A 19,796-nucleotide genomic window follows, 5' to 3' on the forward strand; every position below is an offset into this window, starting at 1 on the left:
TTCGGCGCATATCCTACTTTTCACGGCCTATTATTCCAAGTCTCACGGGTATTTTGGTGGACATTTTTATCTATGCCTATACAATTTTGCCAGGAAAGACCCTTTTGTCAATCGTGGGATCTTTAACGTGTACACCCCAATGTAGTGTACACGAACGGACCTCGGTTTTTCGTCTCATCCGAAAGACTAGCACTTGAACCCACCACCTAGGTTAGGAAAGGGGGGAGAAAATTGCTAACGCCCTGACCCAGGGTCGAACTCGCAACCTCTCGCTTCCGAGCGCAAGTGCGTTACCACTCGGCCACCCAGTCCTTAACGAGGGTAATGGCATAAGCAAACAGGTGCTTTTTTACATCCAGCCCTCGCCCATGGGAGGGTTTAATCTAATAATATTACGTTTTAAAAATGTTAGAATATCAATCAAAGAAGTAATACAAAATATAAAAAAACGAACAAGCAAACGCTTAATAGACTAAACTAACAAACAAAATATACATACAAACGAATATAACACATCATTGTCAAGGGCATAATAAAAACCGTTTTTAAGCGAAATTCCGTGAACTGAGGAATCAATGGAACAACTACGTTGCAAGTAATAACAATGTAGCATCGTTACATAAGTCATGTCATGAAATTAATTAGGTACATTTATCTACTGAAACGTGTAAAAGGTACACATAAGGCATCAGAAATATAAACATGTTCAGGCTAAGTGAGAACAAAATGTGCCATGTATAAGGAATGAGAAATATCTGTCTTTAAAAGTCTTGGCATTGACAGAATGTCTGAGACCGCTTGGAAGTGAATATCAAAGATTAGTCCTGAAAAGCGTCCACACACACACACACCAGGGGTCGACACTAACTTATTTGGCCTGGGGCCACACTGGCCCCAGAGATGGAAATTGCTGGGGCGGAAAACAAAAATCTGGGGCCCACTCTTATTCATGCTAAGTATATATATATACCTTCAGAATCCCCAATTTTTCCAAGTGGTTCTCCACTATAAGATCTGCACGGGCGGCAATGCATTGATTGTCTCAATCAATGAGGCTTATATCGCGCATATTCCGTGGGTACAGTTCTAGGCGCTCTGCAGTGAAGCCGTGTGAGATGAAATTTTATACGGCCAGTAGATTGCAGCCATGTCGGCGCATATTTACCTTTCACGGCCTTATTCCAAGTCACACGGGTATGGTAGACAATTATTAACTGTGCCTAAGCAATTTTGCCAGGAAAGACCCTTGTCTGATTGTCTGTTTTACTTCATCGTACTGAAGCCAGGGAAATTCTTTCAACCATTATTTTGACATTGAAATTACGACAGAGCTTCGCGCTTTTGGCTGCATCGGTCTCCTTTTTCGTTTCTCTCCACCCTGTTCTTCATCTTCATTTCCATGTCTTTTTACATCAGGAAAGTGTCGCCACATTTTGCGTTTGGAATTTGAAGGCGATACTTATCTCTCACGCTAAAGAGCGAAATCTGGGAGTTATTTCCCTTGCGGCATTGTCCTTCGACGATTTCAATTGTTTTTTCTTGACTGCGGCATTGATCGTAACGCAAATTTCAGTGACGACTTTGACTGGCGATTTTTAGTGATTGGCTCTGGCATTAGAATTTTCGGTTTGTCATTGTTGGAATTTATCCTGGGGCGGAGTGGGCCCCAAGCTCCGGCAATGTTTGGGGCGGAACACAAAACTCTGGGGCGTTCCGCCCCCCGCCCCCGCTAGTGTCGAACCCTGCACACACACACACACACACACACATACACACACACACCCACACACACACACCCACACACACCCACACACCCACACACCCACACGCACCCACACCCACACACACCCACACACACACCCACACACGCACACCCACACACACACACACACCCACACACACACACCCACCCACACCCACACACACACACACACACACACCCACACACACACACATGCTTGTATTTGAGTCAAAATGGGGCTTTTTGCAATACATGGTGCAAATGGGTACATCACTTTCTTACCATATTTCAAACTCAAGCTTTGGCTCAAAAAGGCAGGAATGTGAGGTGAATTCATGAACAGGTCCTGGTCAAGTATTAATAAAAAACAAGCCAAGCACACACAGAAATAAAAATGGGGCATTTTAGAAAAATGGGTTTCTAGAATTGTGAACCCATTTTGTCCTGACATGAAACACACCTACTTTTGGGTTCGTACACACATTCACAAAACACACTGACATTTGGGTTCACACATGTTATAGAAACACAGACACCTGGGTTTATACACTTCAGTCTTTTCTCTTAAAAACCTTTAAGATCCTACGCGTTAGGGGTCTCCCTTGGTCCAACGTGTGTGAATGTTTTGTGTGTGGACTGTATAGTTATCTGATTTGAACATTTTGCATTATGTATGCATTTTAATGTGCAAAAAATATTCTTGTAATTAATACTGTGGTATTTGTAGAAATGATTGTATACTTTCTTTTCCATAAACCCCAAAGGATATGGGTGGATAATTGATCTGTTATCATGCAAGAACTTTGACTTTTGCCTTCTTTTTGTAGGTTTTAGATTGTGTTTGATGATGATTATTACATAAATCCTTCAGTTCACATAATAGAACCAAATGTTCCATATTTGACTAACTGAACACGAACCCGAAAAATATTTGCTTCATACCTGAAATACAAATCTTGACAACTGGCCAATATAAGGTAAGTATGTTTTTTTGTCAGGTTACTATGAACACTTTGAAAAGCAAATAGTTTTGGGATTCGTGTCCAGTTCGCAGCAGGTGTTATGTGGAAATTGTTCATAGATCTGTGTGTGGGGGAGGGGGAGGAGGAGGAAGATATAGAACCATTTGCTGCCCATTGTGATATCACACACTGAAATGAGTACAGACTGCATCCATGGTTTTTCGTGGTGTGTTTTATTCAACATAAGAAAAAAAGGTAAGTATACTGAGTACACTTGAATCGTTCAAACGGATCATGGACAATTCTGTGCTATACAGCAGTACCTCTCCTAACTCCAACAATAACAACAAACCATATGAGATTTCTTTCGTCAAAAAGTTTCATCTACTTGTGATCCATGACATTACAGTATGCTAAACAAAAAAATTAAAACAATTAAATAGAATATTTTTTTTTAAATCCTTTTCACACACAAGAGCAATCTTTCCTTGTTGACTGTTGCAAGACTGACATAAGCTGCCAAAACAGAAAATTGTAACCCCATTAATCTTCAGAAACCCTTTCTGAAAGGGTGTTCACTCACAAATAAGGCCTCACTGTTGCAAATCAAATACAAACAAAACAAAATAATAAAACAAACAAAACAAAACGATAAAACATGGCATTTCAAAATCAAAAAAACTAATATTTTTTTCAGTAACTGAACATGATGAACCATAACATGATGAGATTCTCAAGCCAAAGCAACTACAATTTAAGTCGTGCATTTCAGTAAACATTACATTATCCCAAAGAGTGAAGAGTTGGTTGTTTTTTTACTTTCTAGGTACAATACTGCCCTTTTGTAGTAATGATCACTGATAATTTCACAGAACACGTCAAGATAGATTGAAAATCAAAACGCACACACACGTCTATTTCAACATAAGAATTGGAGGCGTAAGTTGTAACCTCATTACTTTTCAGAACCCCATTCTGTTAGGGTGTTCCCTGTTAACTTTCTTGTTGACTGATGCAAGACTGACATAAGCTGACAAAACAGGAAGTACAAGTGGCTTGGCAAAATGTATTCTGTAATAAAAATGAATCTAACCTGAAACAAGAAGGGCAAAGCCCATACGACTCACATGCTTTACACATTTTTCCTACCAAAATACATGTGACCTTGACCAGGTCATCCAAGGTCATGCAACACAAAGCTGTTAATTCAAGACATAGGAAGTACAATGGTGCTTATTGGCTCTTTCTACCATGAGATATGGTCACTTTTAGTGGTTCACTACCTTATTTTGGTCACATTTCATAAGGGTCAAAGTGACCTTGACCTTGATCATATGTGACCGAATGTGTCTCATGATGAAAGCATAACATGTGCCCCACATAATTTTTAAGTTTGAAACAGTTATCTTCCATAGTTCAGGGTCAAGGTCACTTCAAAATATGTATACAATCCAACTTTGAAGAGCTCCTGTGACCTTGACCTTGAAGCAAGGTAAACCAAACTGGTATCAAAAGATGGGGCTTACTTTGCCCTATATATCATATATAGGTGAGGTATTGAATCTCAAAAACTTCAGAGAAAATGGGAAAAATATGAAAAATAGCTGTTTTTTAGGCAACATTTATGGCCCCTGCGACCTTGACCTTGAAGCAAGGTCAAGATGCTATGTATGTTTTTTGGGGCCTTGTCATCATACACCATCTTGCCAAATTTGGTACTGATAGACTGAATAGTGTCCAAGAAATATCCAACGTTAAAGTTTTCCGGACGGACGGACGGACGTCCGGACGGACGGACGGACGTCCGGACGGACGGACGGACGGACGACTCGGGTGAGTACATAGACTCACTTTTGCTTCGCATGTGAGTCAAAAACCACCACTAAAGAGTGCTAGTGTCTTGTGAATAGTAGGAAACTACCAAAAAAAGGGAAAAAAAGAAACAAACAAACAAAAAGTTACATTAAAAATAGCTTCACAGAACATAATAATAATAATAATAATAAATGAGCATTTATATAGCGCAACATCATAACTTTACAATTATGCTCTTTGCGCTTGACACATTTAAAATTCAAACACAGTTATACAAGCATTTACATCTACATTCATAGTCAGCAACGCTTGATTAAAAGCATACACCATCAAACATACATTACAACAGATTCTTCCACTAATAAAGTAATAAAAACATGAATAAAATAGGTAGTAAAAACAAGGAAATACCAGCTGAATACCCTTAATCAAACAGAACATGTTATTAATACTGAAAAACAGCCCTAAATGTGTATACACATTATCACATTATCACTAAAAACATAAGATTGATTGAAGTTTATTTAAAAAAAGAAACACCCATGCAAAAAAATGTCAGCATAGAAATTGGATGCATGACTGTAACATTCTTTTTCACAAACCCATTCTGGCCGAGTGTTCATTTGAATGCACACCCTTATTGTAGCAAATCAAACAAATACACCAAAAAAAACTTAAAATAAGATTTTTGCTGACCGCTGAACACTTTAGTTACATATTTTCAAACAGCAAAGAAACATTACATAAATATAGTTAATTTTAAACAGATTTTCCCCTCACAGTATTAAGATAGGAGATTTTCCCGCCAAGACGTGTGACACAGTCCTTCAAAATAAAAAAGTGAAAATGATATTTCAGCAAAATTCTAGCTAAAATATAACACAGCGAGATGTTCAAGCCAAGTCAACTGAAATGTAAGTTTTGCATTTCAACCGTACATATCCCAAAGGGTGAAGAGTTGTGTTTTCTTTTCTTACTTTCTATGTACAATACTGCCCTTAATAAGTATTACAAATAATTTCACAGAAAAAAAGCTGGATAAAATCAAAACTGCATACTAACGTCTATTTTAACATGAAAATAGGATGCAGAAATTGTAACCCCATTATTTTTCAGAAACCCATTCTGACAGGGTGTTCACTCAAATAAATCTAATTGTAGCAAATCAAATAATAAACAAAGCAAAATGATAACACAAACAAAACAAAAATCAAAGAAACTAATATTTCAGCAAAATTCTAGCTTACAAATAACATGCTGAGATTCTCAAGGCAAAGCAACTAAAATTTAAGTCATGCATTTTAGTGAACATTACAATCATACTCTCTCATTTTTTTTTTAGTTTTTTTTTTTTACATTAGAGACTTTAAGAAGGGCTACCACATTCATATGGTTGGCATTTTCGTGGTTGCAAAAGACACTCGGCGGGGGAACACCATGTGTCGCTAGTACAGCGGTTAAGAGGACAGAAGAATTTCGTTTCGCTGGTCGCACCGGTTCAGAAGTGTCGATCAGATAATACCAGCTGCCTCACTTCTGCTGAAACGCATCAGATACTCAGGCCACAACTCAACACATCATAAACTTTAACTGCTTCATGCATTTTTCTCCTCTAGGCGGCTTGACCAGCCGACTGAAAAGTTGAGTCGGCCTGATGTTTGGGTCGCCATCTTGAAATTTCTTTCGTCTGCTCAGTCACTCACTTACCCAATTCAAGCCTGCTTTACGGCTTTTTAAACTTGATTTTTAAAAACATTTCAATGATAAATCGCGCCTAAAGATGTCAGAGCATACATCGATTACACAAGGTAGGCATATTTTATGACTATTCGAATATAAAACGCGACCGAAGTCACTTTCGTCAGAATGACCAATTCTACAAATTTCGTTTCTCTTGGCGAAGCGAATTTCTGTTCGTAGAGATCGGAAGTCACGTGTACTCAAAAAGGTGTGACGTTTTACAACCGAAAATGCCAACGAAACGAATGTGGTAGTGCTTCTTAATCTCTCTATTATCCCAAAGAGTGAAGAGAAGTCTTTTTACTTTCTATGTACAAACCTGCCCTTTTGTAACAGTAATTACTTTTAATTTCTGAGAAATTAAAAATTAAAACATACACACACGCCTTGTTCAACATAAGAACTGGAGGCATAAATTGTAACCTCATCATTTTTCAGAAACCCATTCTATTAGGGTGTTCCCTGGAATACTGCCTCATTGTAGCAAATCAAATACAAAAATAACCCACTTAAAATAAGATTTTTGCCGACAGCTTAACACTTTAGCCACACTGTCAAAAACCAATCAAAGAAATAGCATAAAAAGAGCTTTTCAACAGAATTTGCCCTAATAGATAAAGATTGAATTTTTTTTTCAAATTAAGACTCCTCATTAGAGGTGTGTCACAGTCTGTCAAAATCAAATCAAAGAAAACAATATTCCAGGAAAATGCTAGATTAAATATGGCATGATGAGATTTGCAAGCCAAATCAACTTTCTTTTTTGATGTACAATGCCGTGACTTTCATAATTATTATAACATAAGAATGTAAGATTTAATAAAACCTGCAGATAGATCATCGCCGTGTGGTTACCGTCCTTGAAAATCACATTCTGAGAAAATTGCATTTGAAAGTTTGTGAAGTGTTTTGCTGCGCACAGTGAAGACAGATTGACAAACCAAGAGTATGTGTGCATGCGGGTACTTTTCACTGACATTTTCTTATACTCCAAGTGCTCTTCACAATCCCCTATCAGTCCAAAGTTGCACATATGGACATCAGACTGTTGCTATAACACTCAATGAAACATCAAGTACAATGATTATGATCAGCTGAAAAAAAGGCGTGTGGAATTTTACTTGCTACTCTTGATGTTCTCAGTTTTATCGCAGGAGCAGACATGTGGTTTCTGCTAATTCTTGTTTCCATTGCACAAAAAGTGGCCGATTTTTGATCGGAAATTGCTTCGAAGTAAGCATTATTTTTTCCAAAACTCATGGAACTTTGCCTTTAGGCAGGACGTCAGTCGGGCTTCTGCCAAAATAAACTCTAGACATAATGTTTCCCTGACAATTTCAAGGGATTCAATGATCTAGAGGGAGAAAAGAATATACATTTCTTATTGGTGAAATAGAGTCGGGATGAAATCCAAAAGATTTAGCCCAACATTTGATTCACCGGAAAATGCACCTAGTTGTTGCGTTCCTTGAATGAGAAAAGTTGGATTTTGCAACGAAGCAAATATCTAAGTCAAAATATCATTGTTTCACCAAGAATGAGATACATGAGTGGGAGATGGGTCCGAAGTTCGATTAGCAGTACTTTAGGATGTAACTGGGACAGTCAAGGTGGAGTTTATGTGAGATAAACAAGGCCTGACGTCCTACCTCTGTACCTGTTATTCAGGCGTCGTGGACTCGACATTCACACCGACCGCTAGCTTATTTTTCTTCGTTGCTCGATCTGCCGCAAGTTGTAACTTCCCCTGCCTCTTGCATGATAGACACCCGCCGAATTTATCTTTTAGAGGCCGAGTTGGGAGAAATATCGCTGTTTGAGACGTCGAACCGATTCGAAATAAGGTTCGCGTGTTTATGCGGATGTGGTGCGCGCGAATGCGCAGAACTACTTCCCGGCTGAAAGTTATTGGAAATGACCAATCAGCGAATAGATTTTCAAAGGTAAAGGTCACTTTCCAAATATGGAACATTTTGCAAGTGAAAGTAGCGTTCGCCAGCTCTTGTGGGCTTTATTTCCATGACTGTGACATCGTCAACAAACGGAAATTCCCGCTGAGTACGCTGCATGCAATAACTTTGACAAACTCATCGACATGTTGCTGCTGCTCTGCCATGAAAAAATCGATTTTTGTTATAAGTCTGCATATTTTTAGCATTCATTCACTTTGCAAATCATCACTTTATTGAAAAAAGAGGATGAAATTGACAAAATAAACATCATGCAGTTATTCTAGGGTGTTCAAACTGCCTAAAAATGATAAAAACCCAAATCACATCATGGGACCATTTTGGATCAAAATTCCGTGCCACCTCTGCCCTTAATCCATGTAGTGTAGTCAATTGTAGGGGTTCCATGGTGACATTGTTATCAGGATGAAAAGAAAAGTTATCTGAAAAATATGATTTATTTCTTTTCAGGTGACGATGATTACGTCCCGCAGTGGGGCACTGCGGTTATGAAATTAAAGGCCCCTACTGTTTTTGGAACCGCAGGAGCTTTCTAGTTTGCTGTTAGGTAGATTTTTGGTTCCTCTTTCATGTCATGCTCTCTTTTTCTTCATGAATTCTTTTCTTTTTTCTGCCTTCTTGCTCATTCACCTGTATTTTTTCCAAAAATCTCTTCTCTTGTCGCTTGTCTCGCGATTCATGTATAGTTTAATCTGTTAGTGTTCTGATGTAAGTCCAGCAGTAGATAGGTTAAGCCTATTTTAACATACTGGAAACTGGTAATCTTCCAGTAGGTATTAATTTAGTTTTACTAAAGCCTGCTGGGACACAAATAATGGGTTAGTGCATTTGTAAACAGGAATCGCTTGACAAGTGGCCCCCTTCATCCCCCCCTTCCTCGTCCTGATATGGCTCTACGTAGTCGGCTGGACGTTAAGCAACAAATAAACAAACAAACAAACGATGATTACGAGGATCAAGTTGGGCCTGGCGTGGAGGGTGAACGGGGCTCCAAGCTGGTGTCTGACAGGGACCCTGATGCTCCCATGGGGTCGCCTTCACGCGGCGGGAGCGTTTAAACAGAGCTACCCCACCCCTTTACTTCTCTTCTTTTGTCTTATTTCTGCCTTACCAGTCCTTTCACCTATATTTCCTTCCAAGAAAACTCTCCCTACTATTCCCTGCAGTTTTCCAATTCTTTTCTTGTTGTCTTATTTCTACCTGACCGGATCCATCACCTTTATTTCACTTACCAAAAGTCTTCTTTTCCACATCCTTATTTCTCTGCACCCCGCATGTCGTAAGAGGCGACTAACGGATTCTGTTTCTCCTTTTACCCTTGTTAAGTGGTTCTTGTATAGAATATAGTCAATGTTTGTAAAGATTTTAGTCAAGCAGTATGTAAGAAATGTTTAGTCCTTTGTACTGGAAACTTGCATTCTCCCAGTAAGGTCATATATTGTACTACGTTGCAAGCCCCTGGAGCAATTTTTTGATTAGTGCTTTTGTGAACAAGAAACACTTAACAAGTGGCTCTATCCCATCTCCCCCCTTTCCCTCGTCGCGATATAACCTTCGTGGTTGAAAACGACGTTAAACACCAAATAAAGTAAAGTAAAAGGGATCCTGATGACGACCAAGTTGTGCAGCCTGAGACTGATGAGTCTGACTCCGACTGTGATAGCGTAATGTATCCTGCCCTAGTTACACCTTGCAAACAAGACAAATCTAGAGCTGATCCTTTACATGTTGCAGAAAAAGCTCCCCAGGAAAACAAATGGGGTAAAAAACATTCATGCAAATTTTGTTCAAAAATGGTAGTAAAAATGTCGACACATTTGACAAAGGTCCATGCTCACGGAGCGGATGTGGCGGCAGTTTTGAGACTTCCCAAAGGATCCAAAGAGAGAAGGAACGGGTTTGTAAGATTGCTCAATGAGGGAGACTATAAACACAACTATGATGTGTTGGAAGGCCAGTCCGGAACAGTCATTCCAAAGTACAGAAAAGCAGGTCGCCAGGTAGGTCAACTTTCAGCCTGCAGGTTTTGCCAAGGGCTGTATGCCAAGTCCCTGTTGAGTAAGCATTTGCACAACTGTCCACAAAATCCAGATCCAAGTAAGCACTTGAAGTGGGGCGAGTGTTCCAAGGTAGGATCATACATGCTTCCCATTGGAAAAGAAAAGAACAGTGCCTTCTTTCAAGCTGTTGTTGGAAGAATGAGAGATGACGCCGTCATGAGAGTCATAGCAAATGACAGTCTGATCATCAAGTTTGGTTCCAGGTTGTTCTACAAAAAAGATGTGGAAGAACATACCAGGGGCAACATCAGCAGCCGGCTGAGAGAACTAGGGCGTTGTGGTAGACTACTAATTTTTTTCCCCCAAGCATTTTTACCCATTAAAAGATCCACAGGCAAAAACATTGCACAAAAGAGTCTTTTTATGTGTTTTTGCTTGAGGCAGGTTTCATGGTATCAGGCCATTTTGATAGTCTCAGATTTGTTTAGTCTTTTAAATCCATATCTGTGAGAATCTGCTGTATTTGTTGTATTAACATGCAAACTAGTTGTTGTTTAAATACTTTTTTGAAAATAAAAGTTGAAATTTTTGATAATGTGTTTATTTATGTGCGTGTGAATGGTGGCGATCGTCAAAATACGGATGGATGAATTTACTTTTGCCACAGCATCACTAAACAAAGAACTAAATTCCAACACACACATGCACAAGTATCAATGCTGTGGTGGTTGAGAGTGCCAGAACACATTGAAATGATTGTTTTTCAACAACAATCGATATCCATAACACAAATTCTAACTTATACTAGCTCCGCAAAAAAAAATGTATGGGGATTCGGATCTGTCCGTCGGCATAGCGATATCAAGAGCATCGAAACTAATTGTGATTTCACAGGACAAAAACACAAGTTTACCTAATTTTGTATACTGTAAATACAAGTTTGTGCACCCTTGAAGTGAGTTATAATGTTGCCGAGGTCAATTTGCCCTTGATCGACGCACGGTGACCCGAGTTTCAAAGTTGCGATCCAATCCGTCTAAACAATCTAGCGATCGCCACATTTTTCTTTTCATTCAAAAACTAACCGTTTGGGGAGGAAGTGACGTCACGTTGTTTTACGTTGACGCTCGCGCTCGACAGAAAAAGACCGCAACAGTTTTTCAGTTAAAAAAATCGCAAAGTAATTACATTTTCTGAGGTTTTCTAGTGTCCGTCTAGTAACAATCGCTACTCTAGCGATCGCCACTGAGTGTTGAAGTCACATTTAACTCCATTTTCGACTGTTTTAAGAAACTATTTTGACGCTCAATCGTCACGTTTCAGTGTCGAAACACGTACTGTGCATTTGCAATCAGCCGGTGTGTCCAAACTGAAATGCGAGTGATGCCTCGATTTGTGGCGATCGCTCACGTGGTTGACGGACAGAAATACCTTCTTAGGGGGTAGGGGAACAGTTACTCCTCCATACAATAATGGTGTTCACAAATGATTGCAAACTTGTCTCTTTATAAACTGTTCAGACATGTCTTCTCTTCAATAATTTTCAGTTTTGCTCGGTTTGTTAATCAGGAGCACCCTGCAGTAAATGTTTCATCTGTGACAATGCTCGAAATGTTGACGTAATTCCAATGCCCATATCCTTCTCTTGTTATCTCATCTACCCAAAACCATTGAAGATAGAAAGACATTTATTGAACAAACTAGATGCACAACACCAGTCTTAACACGTTTTGTTCTTACATGTATATGAAAATATTGATGACGGCTGCCACACGGAAATAGAACTCATCTCCAGTGACAAGTCCCTCCAGTGTCCTCGTCGTCTGTGGTCTTGTCAGCGCGACTCCATGTCATGCGCATGGCCTCACGCTTCTCAATGATGTAGCCAGTGATGGGCAAGCCTCCGTCATCTTGAGGTGGCTTCCAGTCCAGCTGGACAGAGTCGCGGGTGATGGCCTTTGCTTCCAAAGGTCCCACTGGTTTTCCCGGTGGTCCTAGGAAAACAACATGAAAATTTCATTAAGATGAATTACAAACAACAAAAGATAACTTTGAAGCTCTAAAGGGAAGCATTATATGAGACATCATGTATGGCATAAAAAGACTTACCACAGAAACACAAACACAGAAAAGAGAATAATACATACAAATACAAAGTACAACACAAAGTACCGTATTTGATGAACTACAAGCCGCGACTTTTTTTCAAAAATAATCGCATTGCGGCTTATAAAAAGATGCGGCTAAAACGTTACCTAAACTTGAATAGCATTCACCTAATGGAAGTCGCCGCGGATTTTCATTTCGCTCGATTAGCGATTACCGGTACTTTATTAGCTCTCTACTCAAGACTCGGCGCTTTTCTCTTTCTTTCGCGAATCTTCGTTTGTCAACAAGTCGTCGTGACAAGATAGCGTACAGAGAAACATCGGATGTATCAGGATCTCGCGCGTGCGAGATTTCGTTTTTTTGTGTCTCGCGATAGTTGGAGGAGCGAGAGCCGCCATGTTGTGTTTTCGTCTGCTCGAAATGTGCGCAAAAGTCGTAAATCATCCCAAAAAAGCTTATTCCGGGCGGGACTACATGTGTGTGTTGGTTACAAATTGTGTGTGTGATATTTTTCTTCAAACTTTATCACTTTTCTTCTTTGTTTCACTTGTTTATTCTCGGAGCCGATTTTGCCAAATACCGTACTTTCGTTGCCTGGTTGTTTTGATTGATTGACACGATCTGATTATATTTTTTTCGACGGCGGCTAATATAGTGACGCGGCCTATACGTGGCTCGTCCCAATTTTTTTTTTTAAAGTCGGGGGTGCGGCTTATAAAACGGTGCGTCTTGTAATCCGTCAAATACGGTACAGTAAAACCTGTCAAATAAGGACACCCTTGGGACCAGACAAAAGTGTCCTTATTCTGCAGGTGTCCTTATTAGACAGGTGCAAGTAAACGCGACAAAGTCAAGTTGAGAGAGAGAGAGAGAGAGTACTGCACATGTACATGTACATTTATAAGAAAAACAGAAGCTGTTTAGATTAAACAGAGAAACATTTAATATTGACTGTTGTAAAACAAGTTTAAAAGCTTTTTATCATATCAACTGTATAAATTTAAATTGTTAAAAAGTTACTGGATCTCATTCATACAACACATTCACATTCACTTCATTCTGCACTCATCAGCTTTTGAAAGAATTTGTCCAGCGTTGTCTGAGTGGACCATTGATGGCAATGTGATTCGCACGTTTGGTTGAAAACCACTCGAACACGGCGTCATTTAGCTCTTCGTATTCGGTTGTCTTCTTCGAAACCCATTTCTGGTCAGCACGTCCGTCTCCCGATTCCCACAACTTCATTATTTTTTCCCGATCGACGCTGATTTTCGAAATCTGCGTTCTCCCACACCCAAGCTCTTGTGCAATCGTTCGGCATGATTTCCCACTTTCCAGTTGTTTGACAACATTTATCCTTTGTTCTAAAGTCAGCGCATTTCTTCCTTTTCTTGAATTTGAATTTCTTGCTGCCATCTTGTTAAACACGAATCACTCTTTCGAAGAGAAGATACATTCACTCATACACTTTCACTTCCGTTCCGCCGAACACGTTCCACGCGTTGGATTGGCTGCCTTGGAACTCTAGCAGCCAATCAAATGCGTCGACTTAAAACACTCACCAAGAATAGACTCTATCAGTATTCCAAGCTCTCGTAATCTCTCGCAAACTTCAGAGCATAGCAAAGCATGCGGTACAACGATCTCGTGCGAGCTGCACAAGCCAAGGTTCGAAGTTCTCGCGATGTTCAAAGCATAACAAATAGCGTGTCTCGCGAGAGCTGCTCAGATACCGACTAATATCAACTGATCGATTTATCGTCTTCTTCGTCGATCGAACTTCCCAGCTTGCTGTGGATGTCCGTATTTAGCAGGTATATGACTTATTATGGACCCAAAATACGTGTCCGCGTCCGTAATGCCGAGGTGGCCGTAACGTACAGGTGTTTTACAGTGTAAAGCAGTCCGTGCCGAGACTGACTGTCCGTATTCTGCGAGTGTCCGCTAAGTCCAGTGACCGTATTTGACAGTTTTCACTGTACAGAGTTTCGCAAGCTGACAAACATTTTGCTTTTAAACTAAATAGACTTTTTCAACTTGAGATTGACATAAAAAAAAAGGACACAGTGACTTACCAACAGGCCTCTTTGGTGTAACAGCATCCGACTCAAGCGGTTTGCTGGTTCCCACTTTGTTGATGGCGAAGATTCTGAAGTAGTGCTTCTTGTCTGTGGCCAGGTTCTTTGCCTTGGTCTTGGTCAAGTCACCATCAACAATGGTCACCTCTGTCCAGGTTTCCTGGTTCTGCGACACCTCAATGCGGTAGTTAAGCACAGGGGCACCGCCATCATCTCGAGGCGCACGCCAGTCAAGGACAACACTTGTTGCATCCAAGTGACTGAAGTAGACGGGTCCCGTAGGAGGTTCAGGAACAACTGGAAGATATGTTTGATAGATGGTCAATAAAATGAGTACATCATTACCAGCTATTGTGTTTTCAGCGTAGCAATAGGGCCCGATATTTAGACGAGACAAGTATAATGCCGACGAGTCGAAGACGAGTCGCATTATACTTGTTCGAGTCTAAATATCGGACCCTATTGCTACGATGAAAACACAATAGCGATTATATAGCTATTCTGACATTAAATTCTGTGTTAAAATCATGTTTTTGTCAGCAACAAGTACCAGAATGGTCCATTTCGTTGAGTGCAGACGATGGTTCCCTTTCCGCATGAAGCCACGGAAATAACCGAACATTGAAAAACCCACGGACATGTATTACGGAGAAAACTCGAGATAACCGGATGTTTAGCATTACGTCAATATGCTAGGAATCATATGACGTCATGACGTATCATGCTTGCCTACGTATATTGTATGTTCGAAAGTCTGACTTCTGTTGGGAATTCGCGTGGTGAAGACTGCGGTAAATCTGCAGATGATAAGAGAACAAGGATTGTCTCAGAAGAAACGACTAAATGTTTCAGACCAGTAACTTCATTTCAACATTGCACTATACAATGGACGTTCTATGTGACAGGAGAGTTTGCTGATTTTGTGTTAAACATTGGAGAGATCGTCTGCTAGAATCAGAGATAGGTCGCTTCAGATTGCAGCTTCTGGAAATTTGCTATCGACATTTGTAACTTAGCTTAAAAACATTCCCGAGAAGAATTTCAAGTTTGTAAAGCTGAAAAACATTCCCGAGAAGAATTTCAAGTTGTCAGTGTATGCTGTTGTCGATAGAAACATCGCCGCGTGGTGCAGATGTGTAAACCAGAACCATGCGTCGGCCATTTTACTCAATATGCTTTTGGATGCCATTTTACTCAATATGCTTTTGGATATTGAGTAAAATGGCCGACTTCGGCAGCAATATGCTTTGATGATAGGAAGAGACTATCCAATCACAGCCCCCGAATTCCCCCACGTGTTCATCAGAATAGCTATATACTGGCATAATAACCATATCATTCAACAAAGATGTTGATTCCACTAACATTTGTATCAAAATGATTAAATATTGGAACAGCTCTACTGAAAAAAGACAACTGCTGACTTATCTTTTTTTGCTGTAAATGACATTATTGCTGTGGTGTTGTGATTGTAAACTTGTGCAGCCCAATTGAAACAGAGTAAATATTGTTGTGTTCTAATCGTAAACTTGTGTATCAATTCTTGAAATACCATGCTTATTGTATTGTCTTTGCTCCCTACATTGGACTCCATCAATCAGGACAACCATTGCAAAAATTCCACAGTTCAAAACCAAATCAAATGACATTCTCACCAGCTTCCCTTGTTGGTTTGACCAGCTCCTTCATCTCAGTTTCTGGCCCAACTCCCTCCTCATTCTCGGCAGAGACACGGAAGTAGTACTCCTGTCCAGTCACCAAGCCATCCACATCTAAAGTCGTCACTGTGCCCTTGGTGGTTCCGGCCTTAACCCATGAACCCCAGTGCTTGTCGCGACGCTCGACGATGTAGGACTTGATCGGCAGTCCTCCGTCGCTGGTAGGTGGCTTCCATTTCAGCGACACTGCTGTTTCTGTGACGTCTGTTGCTGTCAGTGATTCTGGGGCTGATGGTTTCTCTGCAGAGACAAGGAGAGATTCATTAGTTTATAGCTATGGAATTACATATTGTGTGGGCCAAAAGCAAGTTTAGAGACTTGAAAAATGATAAAATTCTGTTGTTCCAGCTATGTCTTCAACCACAGCCATTTAAAATATGTCACGAAGTCTTGGTTTTGAGCCTATTATGTAAACCTTCATGTCTTTCTTTTCCTTAAATAAACACACACAAAAACAAGAAAAGCTTGGAGTTATTAAAAGTTATCAGAATAAAAAGCATACTCACTGTAAGGACTCATTGGTGTGATGGCATGTTCCGATTCCAGAGGCTTGGACTCTCCAGCAACGTTCTCGGCCTTGACCCCGACAAGGTCCTGTCCTTCCTGCAGAAGGAGCAGGTCGCAGGTAAGACGGTCGCCAGGGACACGCTCCACCAACGTCCAGCTTGTCTTCCACGTCTCGCGCTTCTCCACAGAGTAGTGAGTGACTGGAGATCCACCGTCCTTCTCTGGTGCCTTCCAGGTGACCTTGAAGCTGGTCTTGGTCACGTCTGATATCACCAGAGGGCCTGTAGGCGGTGATGGTGGGACTGTTGAGAGAAAAGTGGGGTGGTTTAGTAAGTGTGTCACTGGTTGCCTTATCTTTTTTCAACTGACAGGTTGGGTCATGCAAAAAATATACCTGTGGAGTCAAGTAATGATTGCACATCAGAAAGCAAAATGATATTTTAAGTTTGATGTGAGAACTAGCTGTAACAACGCTAAACTGATTCAACAATGCTTGCTGACTAATCCTCAATCTACAACGTCACTGAAATTGCAATTCAACTCACAGATAGGCTTTTCCATTTTCACTGGTTTGGCTGTCTTCTGCTTTTCGCCAATGCCCACATCATTCTCTGCGGACACAGCAAAGAAGTAGTCCTTCTCTCGCTCCAGATCAGCGACAGTGCACCGAGTTCTGAAGCTCTCGACTGTGGTGACCTTCTCCCATTTGTCTGTGCCCTTCAGAGACTTCTCTATGATGTAGCGACGGACCCTGGATCCGCCATCGTTCTCTGGTGGGGTCCACTCCAAGGTCAGGCCGTCCTTGGTGATGTTCTTGATCAGCAATGACGCTGGTGCATCAGGAACACCTAAAGTTTAACAAACATTAGTCAATTTTGTATCAATATGTTTAAGACACATACGTTCAGACAAGAGACAGTAGACCAATGTTGAAAGAAAATATTACATTGGAACCTTTCTAGTAAGACCCTCCATTATATGAGACTCCCTCTACTACAAGACCTGAATTGCTCACATGTTTTCTTCACAGTGTCACTAAATTCACCTCCATTATAGGACTCTCTCTCTATTAAGACCCACATTTCTCAAACTCTACTGACATATCACAATCCCTTCAGCTATTGCTCCATATTTGCAAACACTCGCAGTCCAGTTATTTCAAAGGTTTTCTTCTTATGAAAAGAGACTTTTCAAACACTTACTGAGGATCTTCTCTGGGCAGATGGGTTCTCTGGACTGCAGAGGCAGGCTCTGTCCCTCAGCGTTGACTGCGATGATCTGCAGCATGTACTGGCTGTCCGCAACAAGGCCGGTCAAGGTCACTTTGGTTTCTGTCGTCTCCTGGACGGTGGTGAAGGTGGAACGAGGGATGATGCGGGTCTGAACGATGTAGTTGGTGATGGGCGTGCCACCGTCGCTGTCCGGAGCGGTCCAAGACACATCTGCTGATTTATCTGTGACGTTGGACACGCGCAGGCCTGTTGGTGCTGATGGCACATCTGTCAAGAGAAAATTGTGTGATAAGAGTTTGAATGCTGAAGTACTGTTGGTTAAAGACCTGGGGAGCATTGAATGACAATGGGATAGTGAAAAGTTCAGTTTCACGAATGATCGCATTTTAATGATGAGGCTAGACGATCATTACAATATGTGGAAATTAAAGCATGCATGACTCTGGCAACAAAACTTCAAGGATTTTTATTTCTCTGCTGCACTTTCTCTGTTCAACTTGAAAAGAAAAATAGTATATCAAGATTATTGTTTAAGCTGCCTAAATCTAGTTTGTTTGTTTGCTTAACGCCCAGCCGACCACGAAGGGCCATATCAGGGCGGTGCTGCTTTGACATTTAACGTGCGCCTCACACAAGACAGAAGTCGCAGCACAGGCTTCATGTCTCACCCAGTCACATTATTCTGACACCGGACCAACCAGTCCTAGCACTAACCCCATAATGCCAGACGCCAGGCGGAGCAGCCACTAGATTGCCAATTTTAAAGTCTTAGGTATGACCCGGCCGGGGTTCGAACCCCGACCTCCCGATCACGGGGCGGACGCCTTACCACTAGGCCAACCGTGCCGGTTCTAAATCTAGTTAAACTTCCCTTGTTCCTATCAATACATTTTCATGCCAGGATTTAATGCTCTTCATTGAACAATACTGACATTTCTGCTTTGAGACCGAGTTAAAGTAAATCATTCCTTAACCCCAACTCACCATAAGGACTCTTGATCCTAACAGGCTTGTCCATCTCCAGAGGTGGACTGGGCCCAGCCTTGTTCTCTGCCATCACACGGAAGAAGTAGTCTGACCCAGTGGTCAAGTTCTGGATGGTGTTACTGGTCATGTCGGGACTGATCTTGTCCACACGGCTCCAGGTGGAGCGAGGGAACTCGCGCTTCTCCAGCACGTAAGCTGAAAGCGGCAAGCCTCCGTCATCCTCTGGAGCGCGCCACTCGATGGTGGCTGACGTTTTGGTGGTGCTCAGGACCTTGATGGGTCCTTGTGGTCTGGATGGTGGCTCTGGAAAAACCACAAAGGAGTGTTACTGCACTTTGGCAAGAACAGTGTGCATAAAATCAACATAACTCTGCAGAACATTTGTTTCCATTACAAAATAATTATGAGCAAATGTACAGGTTGTCAAATGCTTGTGAAAGATAAAACAGTTAAGATGCACATACAAGTTCAGTTAATGCTTGCAATTCCTGAATATCAGCTCTAGACCAGTGCAAACTAAACAAAACATCAATTCTCATAAACATGTTCGCTTTCCGTCAATGTTCTCACCGACGCCATCTTTGTTTAGCAGGCTAAAGCCGACAGCTGAATCGGCCCGTTCATGAATTTTCGGAATGAAGACACTCGGTGAAAGGGAAACTTAGTCCCAAATGGAAAGTTCATATTCGGGTCGAAGGTCCACTTCCTTCGATACGGAGGTTATGTTGTCATTATTTTATCGGAGATTTGATCTGGAAAATCGACTTTAGGGTTGTAGGTAGGACTTTACAGATCGAATCCAATGGAACCACAACAACTACTCTACCCCCCCCCCCCCCCATTTTTTCTCAACGGATTTAGACGATTCAGAAAAATGGTCCTGGGAACGAACTTTTGGGCGGAATTCCGCCAATTGGCGGAAGAATCTCATCCCTGA

General features: G+C 41.1%; 2 protein-coding genes across 2 annotated transcripts; both read right to left on the reverse strand.

Annotated features, from left to right (window-relative positions):
- Positions 1-12,013: 12,013 nt before the first annotated feature.
- Positions 12,014-16,025, reverse strand: LOC138974745 (immunoglobulin superfamily member 22-like). The gene is made up of 3 exons (XM_070347471.1): positions 15,998-16,025; positions 14,413-14,712; positions 12,014-12,222 (listed from the first exon to the last, which is right to left on the reverse strand). The coding sequence occupies exons 1-3, from the start codon at positions 16,023-16,025 to the stop codon at positions 12,014-12,016; spliced, it is 537 nt and encodes a 178-aa protein (XP_070203572.1).
- A 28-nt stretch (positions 16,026-16,053) lies between these two features.
- LOC138973869 (M-protein, striated muscle-like) lies at positions 16,054-18,991 on the reverse strand. The gene is made up of 5 exons (XM_070346567.1): positions 18,857-18,991; positions 17,843-18,139; positions 17,186-17,488; positions 16,640-16,942; positions 16,054-16,373 (listed from the first exon to the last, which is right to left on the reverse strand). Exons 1-5 carry the CDS (start codon positions 18,984-18,986, stop codon positions 16,054-16,056), a joined length of 1,353 nt encoding a protein of 450 aa, XP_070202668.1. The 5' UTR covers positions 18,987-18,991.
- Between the last annotated feature and the right edge of the window lie 805 nt (positions 18,992-19,796).

The sequence above is a fragment of the Littorina saxatilis genome, linkage group LG8 (genome assembly GCF_037325665.1).
Source record: "Littorina saxatilis isolate snail1 linkage group LG8, US_GU_Lsax_2.0, whole genome shotgun sequence".
NCBI classification, from domain to species: Eukaryota; Metazoa; Mollusca; class Gastropoda; order Littorinimorpha; family Littorinidae; genus Littorina; species Littorina saxatilis.

What these genes read in the sequence shown, in the direction of transcription:
- LOC138974745 (XM_070347471.1), bottom strand. Translation starts at nt 16,025, where the DNA reads ATGGTTGTCCTGATTGATGGAGTCCAAT. An exon ending in CCTGATTGATGGAGTCCAAT is followed by an intron (nt 14,713 to 15,997) that starts GTAGGGAGCAAA and finishes CATATCTTCCAG; the next exon opens with TTGTTCCTGAACCTCCTACG. An exon ending in TACACCAAAGAGGCCTGTTG is followed by an intron (nt 12,223 to 14,412) that starts GTAAGTCACTGT and finishes TTGTTTTCCTAG; the next exon opens with GACCACCGGGAAAACCAGTG.
- LOC138973869 (XM_070346567.1), bottom strand. Translation starts at nt 18,986, where the DNA reads ATGACCAGTAACACCATCCAGAACTTGACCACTGGGTCAGACTACTTC. An exon ending in CTGCCCAGAGAAGATCCTCA is followed by an intron (nt 17,489 to 17,842) that starts GTAAGTGTTTGA and finishes GTTAAACTTTAG; the next exon opens with GTGTTCCTGATGCACCAGCG. An exon ending in CACACCAATGAGTCCTTACA is followed by an intron (nt 16,374 to 16,639) that starts GTGAGTATGCTT and finishes TTGTCTCTGCAG; the next exon opens with AGAAACCATCAGCCCCAGAA.